Genomic DNA, 20244 nt, shown 5'->3' on the forward strand with positions numbered 1-20244 from the left:
AATGAAAAGTTTTAAATACTCGTACAAGCCTAAGTACTAATTATTAATGGCTAATGTTTTAAGGTATATTTATGGATTAAAGTGTGCATAATGCAATAAACTTAATCCACTTTGATGCCAACTGATGAAAATACTATATCTGCAACAACTTCTCACAAATAAACATGTAAAAGTAAAGGATTTCTCAACCATTTCCCCTTAACCATGTATTTTTCTTTTTTTAATCAAGGAGGTGGAAAAACAATTATTCAACAGCATCACATTTTTTAATAGAAAAGAAAATATAAATAAGAGTACAATCAAGAAGAGGGCACAAAAGTAATCCAATGAAATGAAATCAAAAATAAATAAAAATAAAAAAATAAATGGTCAAAAAAATAAGAAGGAAAAAAAATATCAAAGATTCCCATTATAAGATTGACTCTTCAAAGCAGTAGCACCATAACTAATTGCACTCTTTCAATATTCTAATTCCCTCAGCCAATTTTACTTACTTTCCTGAGTTTCTAATTCAATATTCTGATCTCCTCGCTATTAAAAAACTAGCTTCAGCTCATCTTATGAAAAAGGTCATCAGCACACTTATATCTGCAGAATTTTCCAACAATATCTGCTTATTAAGGAGACTTAGAATCCAATATTCTAATTCTCCATTTTGTGAGAATGGTAGTAAACCATCACCTCTATAACTCCACTTTTCTCCCTCATCTCTCTGCATGCTAGCATTAATCATACTTTAAGGAACAGTGACTTATCCTCCCGCTGGCCTTAATCTTCATTCACCTTCCTCCAAAATTTAAACCCCTCCTAGATCAACTGAATGAATCTCAGGAACATGAAAGTTTGATAAAGATATTGCAATTCATCTAAAGGAAGACCTCTCACTTTCCACATACCCCAACTTTATGGCCATCATTCCCTAAATTCCCACACAAGAGCCTCTCCTATAACTGAACTGAACTTAAGAATTAGACCCACCCAGAAACAAATCCGAAACACTATGACACTCTTCAAACTACTCAGCAAAAATAGTTTTCTCATAAGAATTCTGAAGAGTAAACCCATCTGATTCAATATATGGAATGATAGCATCTCCTTCCAACAAAACTTGATGAAAAGAAACCCAGAAGCCCCACCTGATGTAGCCAGATCCAATGATGGGAAAAATTAGACACCGCATCCTTCACGAGAATAATAACTTGCTCACTATTTTACGAATCTAGTCAAACATCACCACGACCTATTATAGCACTTCTGATTTCATCAACTAACACCAAAATCTTTCTCAAGATATGGCAAAAATGAAGTAAATGAGTAAATGTCAACAGATTATAGACCTAAAGGCTTACTCTCTGATTTACTCTGATCCTGCCTACCAGAATAAACTTTCTTTGGATTATTGGATTTCTTTGTCACTAGGATGCTGACTTAGATGCAAATTCTTCCTTGGCATCCAACAAGCATCATTAATTAATAATACTTATTGCAAGAGCTATTAAGCATTCATTATTAAGACCATCAAATTTTCATTAGGATAGACATTACATTGCTATTTGCAAGATTAGACAGAGGATCCAAGACTATCAACTGAGTAATCTTTTACATAGTTCTAAAGTCTTTAAAATAATTGCACCCACTCAACTAAATTTTTGTGAATCAATTCTAAAATATAAAAGGACTCCAAGAAAAAACCAAAAGTACAAGATGGTATAGTATCTCAGCTTTTAGAAAATGACTAACCTTCATACTAAAGCAACCCAAATTGGTTTTTATTAAAAAAGAAGGTGAAGAAACTAATTTTTCTAAGGCAGTGAACAAAATCCATAGAGGCTAAGAGCAAGAGAAATTGTTGTTTTAAAAAATTCATCACTTTTGCAGCATAACAAGTGCATCTCTTTCGTTCCATAACTAGAATGGTAAGGGAAAAAGTCAAAAGTAATATTTTAATTTTTTAATCTATTTCAATGATTGATTCATTGGAAGTGCTATGGTGATTTCCAAAAAAAAAAAAAATAGATACTGCACAATCAAATGGTACTATGGTAGATTGGAGATCATTGTATGATAAAACATGTAATTAATAGCATTGATAACAGAGTGATTATGCAATGCTTCCAAAAGATAGAATGTGTTGGCGACAATTGTAAGATACATCAATTTGTCTTAAATCAATTGCAGTGAAAAACAAAATGAGTTTTTAGTTTTGATTATGCAAGGCTTGTGACTATAACATGTAACAAAGTGCAACAGTGTGTGATGACAATGTGTTGATATTCAACATTTTAATGGGGAAAAAATGAAGATAAAAGTGGTTGTCCTATTGATCAAAGGTCATAGATTCATCACTCAATTTTCTCAAGAACCTAGTTCATGCATCCGGAGAGGCTTCCATAGATCAAGGACACTTAGTCGATTGGGTAGTTATCTACGCCTTCTAATTTTTAATAATATTAACGTTTAAAAGTATTAATTATCATAATACACTACAAAACATCAATTTACCAGAAGAATTGTTCTAAAAATTGGCTAGATACATCTTACTATTGTCTTCAATAGGTTTTCAAGTTTTGAAAAGGGTATTGAGCGGTCAACTCATTATGCTATTAAATATCTCTCACTCTGTGTATGTGTGTGTGCGCGCGTGCGAAAGCAATCATTCATCCAATGATCTCCCATTTCATTATACAATTGATTTTTACAAAGATAATTCATTTATATAATTAAATCCAATTAATCAAATATTTAAATAAATTAAAAATGTAAATATAACATAAAGAGTTTTTTCACAACTTACTATTGAAGTAAATAAAATATAAGAGCAATAGCACAAAATGGAAGAATTTTTCTCTTAACGACTCTTTTGAATTTTTTGATGTTTTCTACCTCTGTTAATGCCTTTCACTGCCTAGTAAATATAAATTTTAATATATAAGGATAAATTATGAGATACTTTATCTATTAAAGGAATGACTCAGCTAAAGCTTTCAAGATCTTTTTGCACTGGCTGCCAATAAAGAGCAAGCTACATGGGATAGAAAACGAAACTAGCTTGAAATTGTGGTGCAATGGTGCTATTTCAATACACAGTACAGTCCCAGTGAGAACAAGAACAAGATGTACATATATAACTTGTCTAAGTTCTGTCCATAGTACAAAACCTTCCTATTTTTTTTAATTGAACAAAAAACCATTAATTCAGCGAAAATTAGGTAAAAGCCTAAAACCATACAAAATATCAACAAAACATAACATATTCTTGATTATGGAGTGTGGAGTATTGACCACCTATTTAGAAAAAAAAGAATAGCGAATTATATAAGGGATCTTCTCTCTAGGATAATATGCTTCTACTGTAATGCAACACAATTGATGAGCTACACACTGCATGACAACAAGCAAGTACAAGAACTTCAACTTATGAGTTCCTTAACAGTTTCCCGTAATTATAATTTATAGGGAACTTGCATAATTGGCAAATAGCACCCAACAGAAAAGTCCTAAATCATATATTAATATATCAATATATTGCAGTTAACACAGTTGGTGAATACCAACTTCGGGACAGTAGATCAAGCAGGAGGACAGTGACATTGAAACAGAAGTGAAAAAAACGCCACAACATCTCCAAACCATCAAACATTAAACCACTTCAAATTAGTCACATCTAAACAAAGGACGAAGTAGGGCATTATGCGACACCCCATTACCACACATGTGTCACTTCTTGTCGCTTTTCCCTCCTGCATCCCCTCCCGATGCCCCCTGTGCCGCCTTCTTCGCAGTCTTCTCTTGCAGCGCCTTGGCATCCCTACCCATATTTACACCAAAAGGCATGAAGTCAACATCAACAGGGAAAGGCAAAATCTTTAAAAAGGCAAAACAAAAAATGGGTTCGTCAAGTCACAGTTTTGGAAGCAAATTTCTTGCTTTCGAAAGCTATGCAATATAAAATAGACGCAATTCTTTAGTTTCAGAAGCAAGAAAAGTGCTTCCAAAAGGATAATACCATGATTTCTTTATTAACTAATTAAATCTAGAGTGAACCTTTCTCGGCGTTGTTCCGGGGTTAATCCATCGTCCTTGCCCTTTCCCTTCTGTTTGATTCGGGACTGAGCTCTCTGGCGATCAGTCTCTCTCTGGTTTCCGCGTTCGAAGAAGTTAAGGAAAGCAATCAATCTGCTTCCAAAAGCACACGATTTGCTACCAGAAACATACGGGAATAATCCAAGAACTCACATCAGCAACCGAATCGTAGATGAAAATCACAAAATTTTCGAAACAAGAAAAGGCCAATTTCAAAATCAGATGCGAAATTAGACGTAAGAACAGTTGAAAGGATATGAGTCATCCTGAAACAGCCAAGATCGTCGACGACGAAGAAACTCTGCGAGCGTGAACGAAAGGAGAGAGAGAGAGAGAGAGAGAGAGAGAGATCTGGGATTCTACGGTGGGTTTTTCGAGTCCTTGTTTGCGGAAGAGGATAAAATAGGTAAATATATTGGGGGCTGGAGGACCATGTCCGCATGCCGGCTGGGACCAATTCTATGCCTGGATGACAGCTGTTGAGCGGGACCCATCGATCCTGCTATTAGCCAATGAGCGAAGCCATAAGAGAAGTAAAGGATCTCTGAGACAAATGTCAACCGATCATTGGCAAATGGGTGCGGTGCATGGTTGGATGCTGACCTGGCATCTGAGTGCTTTCCCAATATTTTAAGCTTTTAACTAATTGGGGAACAAAATTTATTTAGAGTATAAAGTAAACATACTAATGCTTCTTTGTGTTTCATAGATCATATTTTTTCTTATCTTATTTAATATTTTCTCTTAAAACTTACGGTTTGAACTATAATCTAATCTTGAGGTATTAAAGGATTCTTAATTCATGGACTTTAATGTATGCGAAACGCAACATTGATTTTACCATGGTATGATGGTATGTACCATCCATTTTTAAATATAAGAATTATTTTTTATATATATTTTATTATCTAATTTTTAACTAAGTCGAAAAACGCGCAAACGGCATTCATTTTATAATACAGAATATTTTTAAAAAAAATTAACAATAGAAGCTAGTTCATAATTAACTTGTATTGAGTGTTCAAATTTAAATTTCTTTATTTTCTTAAATTAGTATTAGAACTTACAAAATGCATAATAAAGGCCATATGGATTAAGTAATTAACAATTTTGGAAAGAAATTTTGGAATATATTTGAGAAATTTTGCATTAGGAAAAGAGGTTTATTATGTTTGTGTAAGAGGTGTTGGCATGAAGACGAATAATAATATTATTATTCTGTAATTATGTTTTTTTTGGTGAATTTCTACTTTTGTTCAGCATTACTATACTTATCATTAGTTTAATTATTTGCACACGTGAAGAGGATTATCATTATTATTATTATTATTATTATTATTATTAAAGGAATATTATTTTTGCATGAGAGAGGGGATTTAAAACATAATATTATTACCTTTTTTTTTTGGATTACGCACCGGGCTTCCATGTGTCCATTTTACGGTTCACATGATTAATCTCGCACCCCTTAAAACTGACCCCACAACTCCAAATGGAGGTAAATTTCAGGAATTCAAGGGCGGAAACGAACCTGAGAGGGTTTGAATATCTGATCTCGTGAGAGGCACTCCCGCAGCTTGCACTACCACCTGAACCACATCCTAGGAGTATAATATTATTACTTTTACTATTTTGATACGTTGTATGCGAAATCTAATTTCTAGTACATGGAGTATTATATGAGTAGTACTTCAAGTGTAATTTTTGTTTACGATTTTGCAGGGGAAAGTATGAGGGGGTACCCCCCCCCCCCCCCCCAAACAGCTGTCCCACTAACCAATTAGTGAGCAAGGGTCCTTGGGTAGCGTCCCTGGCAAGGGTCTAAGGGACAAAGAAAACAGGGATTCTTATGCAATTTTATATTTTATAAAGGTCGAATACATTCTCATATAAAATGTATTGTTCTCCTTTTAAGGGGAAAAAATGTTAAACATGATAAGAGTCAAGGAAAGGTGTTTCTTTGACAAAGAAACATTGACCTCCTTTAAGATTTAACAAAGAAATGCTCACATATGATGTTTGATAAAAGATGCAAGCCTCCAAACTTTGACCCAAAAAAAAGAAAGTCAGGCCTCCTTTGAAACATTTGTTACTAGGACATTTACACTCCTCCATCAATTTACCACTAAGTACCCTAATAAGATTTTATAAAATGATCGTTTCGCCCTTATTGTCCTAGACATACATGAAATGATATAACCATTCCAGTGTCAAAAAAAAAAAAAAAAAACATAATCCCCTCACAAAAAAGTGCAAACTTATGAGGCATGAAAAAACTATATAACATTTTCAAAAAAGTGCAACTACATGATAAGAGATTACTCCTAATCATTGTGCGATTTTATGTGTGTTAAAGGCAAAATAGTCAATTTTTTTGTTTTACTATTTATTAAGCTATTTGATGGTAAGTCGATGGAGGAGGTATGAAATGACCCTAAAAAAATATATACATGATTAGTGTAAATAAAAATATATATTATTAATTAATTAACTAATTAATATAATATAATAATATAATAATATTTTATATATATAGACACACACACACATATTGGATGATATGGATGATTATACTTATCGTCCTTATCAATCTGAAGATTGCAACTGACAGTAGCCCCCCTTTTCATGTATATCTCTCTCTCTCTCTCTCTCATTTTCTATTTCTAATTCTTACGAAATCACTGAAATTATGAAAATGTCTCTCCCTCAAATAAATAGGAGAGTTCTCAGTTCATTTTTTATAGAAAATTTCAAAGAAAGAATTAAAGGAAAAGTGAGAAAAAAGATTTAGTGGTGGACGTAAAATTTTTATATGCATAAAATTCTCACTCTTCCACTCTTTTTAAACTCGCTTTAAGAATTCATCTTTAACCGTATTAGGGTAGATCAAGGAAAGTAAGTTAAATTATGTTAGCTTTTTTTATAAAATTTATACCCGAGTTTATTTATAAGTTAGTTTATTATATTAGTCCATTTTTAAAAAATATTTAATTTCTCTTGGGTAATTTCCAGCATTATGATATTGTATTCAAAATAAATACTTCTAGCAAGAAAATCATGTGGCATGAGCTTATTTTTATTACGTTGCATGTTTTATGATGAGATTGTCACAATATTTTTTTATTGCATAAATTATAATAAGATGTTTTCAAAAATCCTTATGGCTCAGAGATCACAAAATTACATATGTTCGATACTGTAGCTTAAAGTTTACAAGGATCAAAGTGCACCTCACATGTTTACAGAGTGATTTTACAAAATAGTAGATTTCTCCTAAGTTTACACCTAGGTCGGATGAAGACTTAATATGGAAAATCTTATTTAAAGTTAAAGTTAAAGCTTGATTTAGTTTGGTCGGTCAATTAGTTAAGTCCAGTTTTTGGACCACACAACCTGATCATGGGGGTAAACATGACTTACAGTTAATAGGCATAAGAGAAGTTTTTAAATTAAAATTGGTGGTATCAGAGTAAAGGGAGACGACGATACGTAACGCCTCAATTCTCGGGACTTTAGCCCGAGGATTTGTTGAATTGGGGGACGGCGATACATAATGCCTTAATCTCAGTGAGTGCTTTGATATGTACCAGATGTTACCACCAAAAGATATATTTTTATATATAAGTAAACATGACCCACAGTTAAAAGGGTTTAGAGATATTTTACAGAGCAAGTACAAGAGAAAGTATATATAAGTATTACAGTTACATATTTTACAGTTTAATAGTTACGGTATATGGTTATAAAAGTTTTACTACTATAGTTAATAATAAAGTTAGTTTTTATTTTAAATACAGTTTTGAAGTTACAGTTTTAAAAATGTTATAAAAGTTTTACTACTATAGTTAATAATAAAGTTAGTTTTTATTTTAAATGCAGTTTTGAAGTTACAGTTTTAAAAATATTTATTACTTAATTTTGATACAGTAAAACTCATTTTAGTTACACACTAATATAATCTCTCTTACTTACTGAGCATCGTCTCACTCCAATTTTATCATACATTACAAATGCCTTGAGGAGCATACTAAAAATCCGAGTGGCATAACAAAAGCATGGGTGGGATTAGAGAATGTAGTTTATAATAAATATGTGTGTAGCCTAAATATTGAATTGATTATATTTTTAATGTTTTGGAATTTTTTTTATGGATGTTAATTTTGATATTGAAGATACTATTGTAATAAAGTTATGTAATACTCTGGTATAAATGTACTTGAGATTTTATTTACTTCCGCTATAAAATTTTTATAGAAAGTAGTATCCAAAACCCCTATCGGATTCAGGGCGTATTATAATCATTTTCCTTGTCTCAAGACAAAATCGCCCATTTTCTACCAAATTTTAAAGGATGTTGGTGTTTTTTGTCTATATATATATATATATATATATATATATATATATATATATATATATATTTATTTAAAAAAAATGATAGCAAATGACAAACACAAAGAAACCAAATAAATAGAAAAGTGCTTAAAATCTCAAACTTAGCTACAATTAGTTAAAATTAATTAGACAACTCTATGAATTCATTAAAATCAAAAAATTACTACTTATTATTAAAGTGCTCATAGTACAGTCAACATAACGATGTCTAATATGTAGACATTTAATTATCTATATTAGAATTTATGAGCAATAAAAAAAGTTGAAATTGAGACAAGGAAAATGATTATAATAAAAATATCAATGCTAGGATCTAGTGCCCACCATTGGATCAAAATTTATAGTTGTTAGTCCAAGTAAGAATAACCTTTATACATGGCAACACAAAAAACGCCACATCTATATATATATATATATATATACATGCCACAGGTGGTCCGGAGGGGCTTTGTAGTGCATAGGCACACTGGCAAGATGAGTTGTCAGGCATTGTTGACAAAGAAGATCGTTGACACCTCATAAATGCCAACATAAGCAAGATTAAATGCAAAAGGATTGAAAAGCATGTCATATCTTTATCTAACTATAGTCAATTACCAATAATTAAGCATTAAATCAAATTAGGTGTGAAATGATTTCCGTTCAAATTAATAGAGAATCTCTTTATGCTACAAGCCAAAATTGATGTCAATAACAACTATAGCAAAATAGAGAAACAAAAAAATTTCATTCTTCTCTTTAGTTATACTATAATTGTATGTATATATTAAATAAAGAAGTTTATATATCTACAATCGTTGCTAGCATATGGTTCGAGTTCAAGAATTGGGTTAGGTCATTAAGTATTATAAATTGGAAGAATATACTGAGATTGTTGTTTTGACATCTTTGTGCATTTCTCACAAATGCAAAAAGGAGGTGAAATATCGTTCATATGGCATATTAAAAGCACAATCAACATATATTGGGATGGGACCTTGCCCAATTATATTACAATAAGGCTTATAAGTGCAGCTGACCTCAAAATATGAAGATCCCCTTGCCTATGGGATAAATGTTGTCTAGAACTAGCTCATCGCCCAAACTTAGTATTGATCAAAATCAATTGGAGATTTAACTACAAAAGATTTTGTGAGACGTCCAAGAACTGCAAGCTTTCAAGATCAATAAGAGATATGACTATATAATATTCTTTAGAGATTGTGAGTTTAAAACTCAACTAGTTATAGTTGAGTTATCAAGATGAAATAATTACATAATTAATAGGATTTGGTTGTTCGAGACAAGTATGGAATAAAACTCAAATCAAATTAAGTAAGTAAGAGAATTTGGTCATAAGATACCATAACTCCTAAAAGTTAGGGGATAGTTGATTGAATTCATATAAATAGCCATGTAACTTAAGAATAAAGAACGTATCTTTTACGATACATAAAATGTGAACAAGCAACTGGTTTGCCAACTTTTTTTTTACCCTTTTGTGTTTTTAATCTCTAATTATTTCTCTTTCCTTTACCTCATAAGGTATCCCAAATGTGGTAGAGTACCCTCCACCTCTAAGAGCGTTGATGTGAGATCTCAAACATCCCAATTTGACATTATGTTGCCAATGTCGGTTAGACCCACCAATACAAATTTGACATTAATTTCACGATGGCTAGCTGAAGAAAATCTTCATTTGGTTTTTCTCACCCTCACGAGGTAATGACTATATTGGAGATGACGATTAACAACTCAAAGGGTGAAATTAGATCTTATATGAAGAAAATGTGGAAAAAATGTTTGATAATTCAAGGTTTACATCAAAACCCCCCATGAAAGCTCCCATTACAATTTTCCCAAATTTGATGTATAGCCACATCACCATCGCCCAATGGCCTAGAGATGGTCCTAACTACTACTCGACCATCATGTACAACCAATTTGTCCACCTAATAGGAATGAAAGTTAGCATGCTTTTACCCATATAAGGTCAAGCCTTGATAGACATTCAAGAGCAAAGGTCACCCACTTAATCCTTCCATAGGAGTGGTTGAACTATCACTTACAATCATAGTAATCCTTGGGGGCTCGATTAATCGATTTTTTTATTAGAAAGGGATATTAGGAGACAAAGACCACTTAATTTTTTTTATCAGTATGGTTGAACTATCACTCACAATCATAGTGATCCAAGGGTATTCAACCAACTAGCTCTTAAACAAACAAACATTAAGGGCAAGAATTGTTCATTATTTGGGTCAACAATTGATTACGATGAATTTACTTTACCATTTGACTATGGTCAATGAATGAGGGGTAACCGAATCATCATATTGTAATAATTAATTTTTAAGGACAATGAGAATATTTTGTTAGCCAATTACACAAATTATGAGGAAGAAGATGCATGCAATATGAAGTTAAGACATTATGTTATTGATGCTAGTAAACCTCAACAATGTTGATTTGGCAATAATGACAGATAGCAGAAGAAAATCTTCATTTAGTTGTTGATACCTCTCATAAGATAGTGACTGTGATGGAGATGATAGTTGGTGATTTAAATTGTGAAATGAGATCATGGATGAAAAACATGAGGAAAGACATGTTTAATGATACGATATTTGCAATAAAAACACAAAGTTCTTGCTACAGGTTACTCAAATTTGAGGAATTGTCACCTCATTATCTTACAAATGATCAATATGAAGCTTAAAGCATGGATTCAAAAATGGATTTAAAGATAAAGCTTGAAGATCATGAGAGCATGAGGATTAAAGAGAACTTGATGAAAACTCAAAGAAAGATGAAGCAAGTATAAAGACCTCAAGGAATTCAAGAATTGAAAATTTGAAAGTGTCTATAGGAATTTTCATGTAAGTACTTCAAATAATTTCAATATGGATACATGAAACTCTTAAGTTAATTTATTAGACCTAGATGCCTTTGAACATACTTGGAAACTATTTTTATAAGGTCAAAAATTGTTTCAAAAAGGTTAGAATCTTTTTTGGAATGAAAAGTACCAAAAAGAGGATTTTCCAAATGCTGTCAATTTTTCTACATCCGCATTGAGTTGCATTTTTATCTATCCAAAACTATTTATTTTAAAAAATGTTCAACATGAAAATTGTAGGATTTTCTCTTAGATTTCATTTGAAATGAAGATCATCAAATTTGGAGTTACACAGAAAATGTTATCACTGAAAGATTGAAGGGTGCTCGAAGTTGACAGTAGCATTGTGTTCTACCAGTAGATTGCATGAACCATGACGGACACCTGGGTGGTCAAGCCAAGCGACTGGCTGTGTCCTGGCAGGCGACTGCCACCCTACTTTCCCTATTGCCCCTTTAAAAATAACATGGTAGGCGATTGCCATGAACATAATTTAAAAAAAAAAAAAAAAACCTTAACGGAAACATTTTTAAATGATTTGCTTGGGGCTCAAACTTTGTGAAAACTTGGGGGATACTCTAAGTCACTTGGGGATCAAGTTATATACCTTTTCAAGTTTATAAATAAGCCTCAAAGATCATTGAATCAACGCACCAAGAATTCAATTCAACAAAATTTCAAAATCTCTCTTAATTGCTCTCAAATTCTCAAGGCTCTCTCTTACTCTCAACTTGCTTGAATTCAACTAAGTTTTTGCTGATCTTCTTCCATCAGAATTGTGATACAAATTCTAAATCTTTCAATAATTGAAAGAATTAATCGGTGATATACTTGAGCTTCAAGTTAATTTCCATATTGTTATTTACTTTGAAGTATATTATAGTTCTGAATTGTTGTACTAATTAGCTCTTTTAGGAGCAAATTCTTTGTACACAAATATTTGATTTGTATCTTATAGATTCATGATTCCAAGGGTTGTTTGGATCGTTGGCTAAGCAAGGGGATATTGCTTAGAGAGGTGGGCTCTAGCCTAGTTAAGGAGTAACTGAACGAGGGGACATCGTTTGGAGAAGGCGGGTTCTAACCTTAACCAAGGAGTGTTGTAAAGCTATTGTTCCACCTGTTAAAGGAACAGGTTTAGTGAATCCTTTAGTGGTTTGCCAAAGGCGAGGACGTAAGCTGAGTATAAGTCGAACCTCGTAAAAATCTCCATCTCACTCTTTCTTTCCCTTACTCTTTATTTTCAGCATATTTAAATTGCGTGGATGATTTAAATTGGAAATCATATATACTACGTATATTTGGGAATCAAATAAACTTAAAGTTTAAATTTGATTTGGGTTGCGGAAACCGAAAGGGAGTACGTTGGTTAAACAATATCTTGCGGAAACCATACGGGAGTACGTTACTTGGTTAACAACCCAAGGATAAATTAACTGAGAGTTTAGTTGAGTTCTGAATATTGAGAAGAGTGTAGATATTGTGTTGATTGGATGTTAATTGCACATCATATTGAAGAAGCTATACCATCAATACAGGGCTTTATATCAGCAAGTACAAATTTTATATATATAGGACTTATATAAACAAACAAACTATTTTAAGTGCTTACATTGCCAAAGTGGTTTATGTGTTAATTTTGGTTTGGTTGTTTACTTTTAATTTGTGATTGATTGATAGACTTGACTATTTGGTTGAATGATTGATTACTTGTTTGGCTAAGCAATAGTATTGTTGATTGGATAAAAGAATCTAAATTCTTTTGTGATTAAATGGTTAAACAAACAAGTCAAGAATTGTTTAAAAGAAATAAAAGGAGTTTAAGAATTCTCAAAAGGAATTGAAAAAAAAAGTTTTAAAATCCAATTCACCCCCTTTTTGGGACTACACCTTGCTTTTCATCAATAATAGGCTTGTGACATTATAGATCACAAATCATTTAAATTTCAAAATCAAAAGATTAGTTGACATGTTTAATCATCACAAATCAAGGGATATATCATTCAATTATTCCCAAACTTGTTTAAAACTTAATTAGAAAATTATTCAAAAATCAAGGGATAGGTTATTATTCTTTTAAAATATTTAAGTCAATAATTACAAAATGCAACAACAACAACAACAAAACCAAGTCTTAGTGGGCTAAATGGGGTCGGTTATATGAATCCTTTTCCGCCAATTTATGCGATCATGGACCATTTCTTTTAATAGATTCAAGGATATTAAATCTTTACTTACTATCTCTTCCCAAATTATTTTAGGTCTACCCCTACCCCTTCTACTGCCCCCCACAGTAACTAAGTCACTCTTCCTCATAGGTGCACTATAAGACCTACGTTGCAAGTGTCATGATATTCGGACAATATTTCAAACCCATAAAAGAATATTTCGAACACATAAAAGAATCATCTATGTAATATATTAGTGATGATATTAGTGAAAAGTAGTATTCATTATTCTGGACATATATTTTAAACAAATCACAAATTAAACAATAATACTAAATTATTTTCAAATGAAAGGAATGATAATGTCACTTAAACATATGTAGAGAAATGGAAAAATAAAAAGAATGAATTGGATCATACTTGAATAATAAAGAGAAATAAATAAGAAAGAAAAAGGGAGGGTGGAGGCAATAAAAACTCTGAATTAATAGCATAAATTACAGTAATATTGGTGAGGGAATGCATACAATATATAAAGATCAAACAACTATGAAATTCTGAGAGAACTCTCTTTCTCTTCCTCTCTAGGAATTTCATCAAATAATTGGTGAATAATATTAGCTAAATCAACCAAAGTCAATAGACATTAAAAAATTGAAATTGTTGTCAACATTTATTAAACACCAAGAAGCAAACCCTAAAATCATTAAAAAAAAAAAAAAAAAACCTTCCAAATGAACTATTAAAGAGAACACAGAAATCTATTCTAATTTTATGCACATACATTGATAAAATCTAGAAACTATGTTGGAGATTATAGTAAATGAACTTTGTAGATAAAAGAACAACTATATAGGATGCAAAAATGGACGAGTGAGAGAGATATAGTGTGGAAGACCATGTTGGAATTGACTGCTTGATTATTGATGTTGGTGGCGAATACATGAATGTCAAAAAAACAAACGTAGAAAGTCAATATAGGAACATAAGAAGAGATCTAGATCAGATTAAATTATGTTAGGATTCAAATAAAAAGAAAAAAAATACTAGCTTGATTATGGCAACCCACGTGGGAGAAAAGGAGAGGAGCGATTGGAACAACAAAAACCCTAACAAGAACACGATTATCTAAAATAAGAAAATTTCTACAGGGTCAGCGGATGAGTTACTTGGTATTGATATGAATCAACTTTTGTTGATTAAGTATGAAATAAGGCAAAATCGATCTTGGAATTGCTTATGATTTAGCAAAAAAATAGAGAAAATTGCTTATTATCACGAAAAGATGAGAGGATTAAGACTATGGATTATATTAGTTGAGGAAGAGAAGGAAAGGGTGTCAGAAAATTTTCATAAAAATGATCTTTAGTATATTTTATGAACTATAACTAAGTAACAATAAATAAAGTAATCATGACATACCTTGCGCCATTTCCATTGAGACAAGAATGCATTGGTCTAAGTACCTCCTATTTCCTTTTATTCCTTCTGATCAATATTAATCATGTGGAAACTACTTGATCTTCTTTTTCCTTACTCAGTCTTATGCTTGATTTAGTGATGAAAATACAAACTTGACTAAGTGGTAAGAGGGACCAAGGGCCCTTTATATAGTCCCATAAGTGATTCAATCCATTGAAGAATCATAACTATATACATTGTCCTTTTTCCTTCCTCTAAGGGTGAATGTACCTTTAATTACATTGATTTAATGTGATATATTCCTTAATGAAATATTGATTGATGAGATCTTATGATTTTAGCCAATGTATCTCCATTATTCCAATGTACCTTAGGACACTATTCATTAATCATTAATGATACATGATTTTGATCTTTGTATCTTGCACATCAATAAATATGGTACTTGACTTTGGTCAATATACCTATCATCTATTCATTAATTAAGATATAACTTAATTTTTAATTAATTATTTTATGTAGAGAGACTTATCTTAATTGATTATGAAGATCACAAACATATACATATAAAAAGTCCAACAAAGGAGGCAAATAAAAGTTGCCACATTAGAATGACTATGGGAAGAGTGAAAGGGAAGGATGTGTAAGTTGTTGCTAGGGTTTGCATTATGTTTAAGAGAGGGTTGTACGGTTATGTTTTAGGTGGGGCTGGATTGGAAACGGAGATAAAAAGAATGAATGTCATACTAGAATAATAAAGAGAAATAAAGTAAGAAAAAGGGAAGGTGGAGGCAATAAAAAATTTGAATTAATAGCATAAATTACAGTAATATTGGTCAAGGAATACATACAACATACAAAGAGAATCCAAGTATAAACAACAAATAGAGAGAATCCATCAAACAATTCTGAAACTCCAAGAGAACTCTATCTCTCTTCCTCTTTAGGAATTTCATCAAATAATTGGTGAATAATATTTGTAAAAATCAACCAAAGTCAGTAGACATTGAATGACTAAAATTGTTGTCAACATTTATTAAATACCAAAAAGCAAACCCTAAAATCACAAAAAAAAAAAAAAAACCCCTTCTAAATGAACTATCCAAATAGGAGAACACAAAAATCTCTAATTTTATGCACATAGATAAAATCTGGAAACTATGTAGGATATTAGAGTAAATTGACTTTGTAGATAAAAAGACAACTACATAGGATGCAAAAATGAATGAGTGAGAGAGATATAGTGTGGATGCATGTTGGGATTGACTACTTGATTATTGATGTTGCCATGGTGGCCAATACATGGAATTCAACAACATAAATGTAAAAAGGCAATATAGGAACATAAGAAGAGATTTAGATCAGGTTAGATAATCTTAGGATTCAAATAGAAAGAAAAACATACTAGCTTGATTATGGCAACCCACGTGGGAGAAAAGGAGAGGAGCTATTGGAACAACGAAAACCCTAAAATAAGAAAATTTCTACAGGGTTAGTGGACGAGTTACTTGGTATTGATATAAATCAACTTTTGTTGATTAAGTCTGAAATAAGGAAAAATCGATCTTGGAATTGCTTACGATTTAGCAAAAAAAAATAGAGAAACTACATATTATTACGAAAGGATGAGAGGATTAAGACTATGGATTATATTAGTTGAGGAAGAGAAGGACAGTTGAGGGTATCAAAAAATTTTCATAAGAAGGATCTTTAGCATAATTTTTTAACTATAACTAACTAAGGATAACTAAAGTAATCATGTCATACCTTGCGCCATTTCCATTGAGACAAGCATGCATTAGTGTAAGTACCTCTTATTTCTTTTTGTTAGAATATATGAATATTCTGATTTTATTCTAATTTTATTCTAATTTGATTCTTTGTATATATTATCTTTCTATTATTGTTTGGCCTCATTTGCATATAAATAGGTCCTCTATTGTGCAACTTACATATACAGAAATATACAGAATTTCTCTACACAATTTCTTTCTTTCTTCATGGTATTAAAGCTATAGACTTGTGGCATGTAGGAATTTTCTAACGTTCTTTCGACGAATTTCCACTGTTCTTTCGACGAATTTTTTGTGCTCTTTCTTGTGACGGTAGCTGCTATTTGGAGTTCTTTTCAACCTTTTTGCAGTCTAATTTGGAACAATAAGTCCAGAAACAGATTTGCAAGGTACGGTACTTCCCTCCCACAAAGGAAGCCCCGCCATTACCTACCTCACGCACTGTCGCTTCTCTTTGCCTTCCTCGACTTCACACTGTTCTGGTTACTATTCCACTGAGGTGCCACCACCATTGTAAAGCCCATTCAGAGAGGAGTTTAACGCCGCCGAAATTGGAGCCATCCGACGCCACGTGCTCATGCACTGACTTGCTGTTGCACACGCCCAGGCCTTCACATGCTACCATGTGTCTTATTTTGCACGTGACACGTCAGCCCTTGCTGCCATGTCAGCCGCCATGTCAACATCGACCGTTGCCTGGCGGACCATGACTGTTGACTTCTACGAGCATTGAAAGTTGATAGTTGACTTTGACGGAATTGATCATTGACTTTTATCGAGTTGACCATTGACTAGCATTGACTTTTGGGATTCAAGTGTTTTCTACTCAGTTTTTCATCTCAATTTCATTTTTGCGGTCTTTTTTTTTGCATTTGAAGCTTCAATATGTCTCAATCTACATTGAATATTGATTCGATTGTCTGTCCTATTGGTGTGATATTAGAAGGATCCAATTACAGTATGTGGGCTCAAAATATGGAGGTTTTCTTCAAAGGATTCCGATTGTGGCATTATGTGACTAGAGCAGTTCTAAACCAATGCAAAAGGATAGTGAGAAGGAAGGGGCATTTGCATCCTGTATGAAAGAATGAGAATGAGACAGTATTCACTACAAAATTTTTGTTTTGGTTCATTAATACGTCCATTCTATCCATCAATAGTCTTCTTTCAAGACTTGGGAATGCTAAGGTGGTTTGGGATTTTCTAGCCAAAAGATACAACTGTACCTATAATGCTTCCTTGGAGTTTCAGCTTCAAACTTTATTAGATGTGTAAAAAATCAGGTTAGTCTATTGCTGATTTTTATTCTCAAACTAATCATCATTGGGAACAAATTATCTACCATAGATCCAAAGTTGTAATATTCTAAAGACATTCAAACGTTTGCCACTTGGCTTGATCGATAAAAGTTTATACACTTTATGATGGTTCTTTGAGATGATTTTGAATCTACTCGAGCCTCCTTCTTTGTCATCAACCAATTTTGACTTTAGATGCTACAGTTTCTAAACTCATCTTTGAAGAAACTCGTCGTTCCACTATGAAGATGCAATCATATGATATGGTCCTTGCCACTACTTCTTGTGGTACTCCACAACCTTCTACTGGCTGTTCATCACCCAATCCACCTCCAAGACTGGTTTTTGCAAGTGTTGTAAACGCACTAGTCATACCATCAATGAATATCACAAGTTCCAATATTATAAGCAGCAACAAGCTTCCCAACAGGCAGCTGTGGTCGCTTCATCTGATTCCTCTGCACCTGAGACTCCATCTCAGTCCACTTCTCTCACTACAGTTGACGTGAAGGACTTAATTCACTAGGTTTTGTCCCAATCCTCCACTGCCTTGTCCGTAACCCCAAGTAAATCTCAGTGGTATATAGACCCCGCCTATTATAATTATATGACATTTGATTCCACCCTTTTCTCTTATAAAACTGCTCTTTCTCCCAATCCTGCCATATATGCTGTTGATTGTTCCCAAATGCTTGTTAGTCATGTTGGGTCTATTTCTTCCTCTAATTTATCTATTAGTGATACTTATCTTGTGTCTAAGTTATCCTTAAATCTTCATTCGTTTGGAAAACTTTGTGAGTTAGGTCTTGACCCGAAATTCTCTAACAAGGGTGTTGATGTACTTGATTAATAGAAGAGTCAGCTTCATGGGATAGGCCGTAAAGTTGGACGTCTTTTCGAGCTCTCATCTTTGCAAATTCCTTCCTTAACAACAACCGCTATGGCTACTATCACAGTCACTTTCAGTTTATGGCACTCCTAGTTGGGACATGCTTCACTTCCACGTGTCCAGTTTTTGGCCTTTTAAGGTCATTTATGTTCAGTTAATTTTCAGTATTTTGATCGTGTTTCATGTCATCTTAGAAAACAGATACATTTGTCTTTTAATAAAAGTGAATATTTTTCCTCTGCACCTTTTGACTTAGTCCATTCTGATATTTGGGGTCCCACCCTAACTCCGACTGAGGGGGGATCTTGTTATTTTGTTATCTTTGTGGACAATTACAGTTTTTATACTTGGATTTATCTTTTATGGCATCGGTCTGAACTCACAAATGTTTACCAGAATTTCCATAAAATGGTGCAAACTCAATTTTCTTGTCCTATTAAAACTTTTCGTTCAGATAATGCCATGGAATACAAGGATAAGTAGTGTATTACCCTCTTACAGCAAAATAGGATAGTCTCTCACCATTCTTGTCCATACACCACAAAAAAAATGGTTGAGCAAAACGTAAACATTGTCAAATTCTAGATACGATAAGAGCACCTCTCATCTCTGCTTCTTTTCCGGAATGTTTTTCGGGTGAAGTTGCTCTTACTGCTGTCTACACCATCAATCGTGTTCCCTCACCCACTATACACAATAAGACTCTGTTTGAGCTTCTTCATGGTAAGGTCCCTAACTATTCATTACTTTGAGTTTTTGGTTGTATTTGTTTTGTCACTCTTCCTACACACGAACTGTAACGCCCCGACCCTTTAAGTGGGCCCGAAGTGCTACTAATCCATTCATTTACCTGATAATCCACATTCTAATATCATGTACGCAACCAAAAACATAAATATAGTCTCCACAAATATACTACTAGAGTTTACTATTTCTATCTATAATCCAAAAATAACTATTCTTCACCTATATTCTCATATATACACATATCTCCAAAAACATTCAGTATTCACAAACATCAGTATATTTCACAACCATCCATATCTCCGAAGACTTAAAACATAAAGCATAAAATATAACTTACATACAACCCAAAATATCAGTTAAGTATATACCTTTTCTTTTCTATATCCCAAAAATGCTACAAACACCTCGAGCTCTCTAAGCTCGATCTCGTGGAGGTCCTAAAAAAGATAAGTTCATATTCGGGTGAGACACATCTCGATAAGGGAAGAAACAATATATTAAAACAACATGTGGCCAACATGAGGTTTGTATATAACGTATTATTCATTATTTACAAATCATTAACATATTTTCT

At 32.7% G+C, this 20244-nt stretch overlaps 1 protein-coding gene across 1 annotated transcript; it reads right to left on the bottom strand.

Annotated features, from left to right (window-relative positions):
• Positions 1–3477: 3477 nt before the first annotated feature.
• LOC131150544 (uncharacterized) lies at positions 3478–4506 on the bottom strand. Its single transcript, XM_058101329.1, has 3 exons — positions 4342–4506; positions 4045–4147; positions 3478–3808 (listed from the first exon to the last, which is right to left on the bottom strand). Exons 1-3 carry the CDS (start codon positions 4346–4348, stop codon positions 3718–3720), a joined length of 201 nt encoding a protein of 66 aa, XP_057957312.1. The 5' UTR covers positions 4349–4506; the 3' UTR covers positions 3478–3717.
• Between the last annotated feature and the right edge of the window lie 15738 nt (positions 4507–20244).

The sequence above is a fragment of the Malania oleifera genome, chromosome 3, assembly GCF_029873635.1.
Source record: "Malania oleifera isolate guangnan ecotype guangnan chromosome 3, ASM2987363v1, whole genome shotgun sequence".
Lineage (NCBI taxonomy): Eukaryota > Viridiplantae > Streptophyta > Magnoliopsida > Santalales > Ximeniaceae > Malania > Malania oleifera.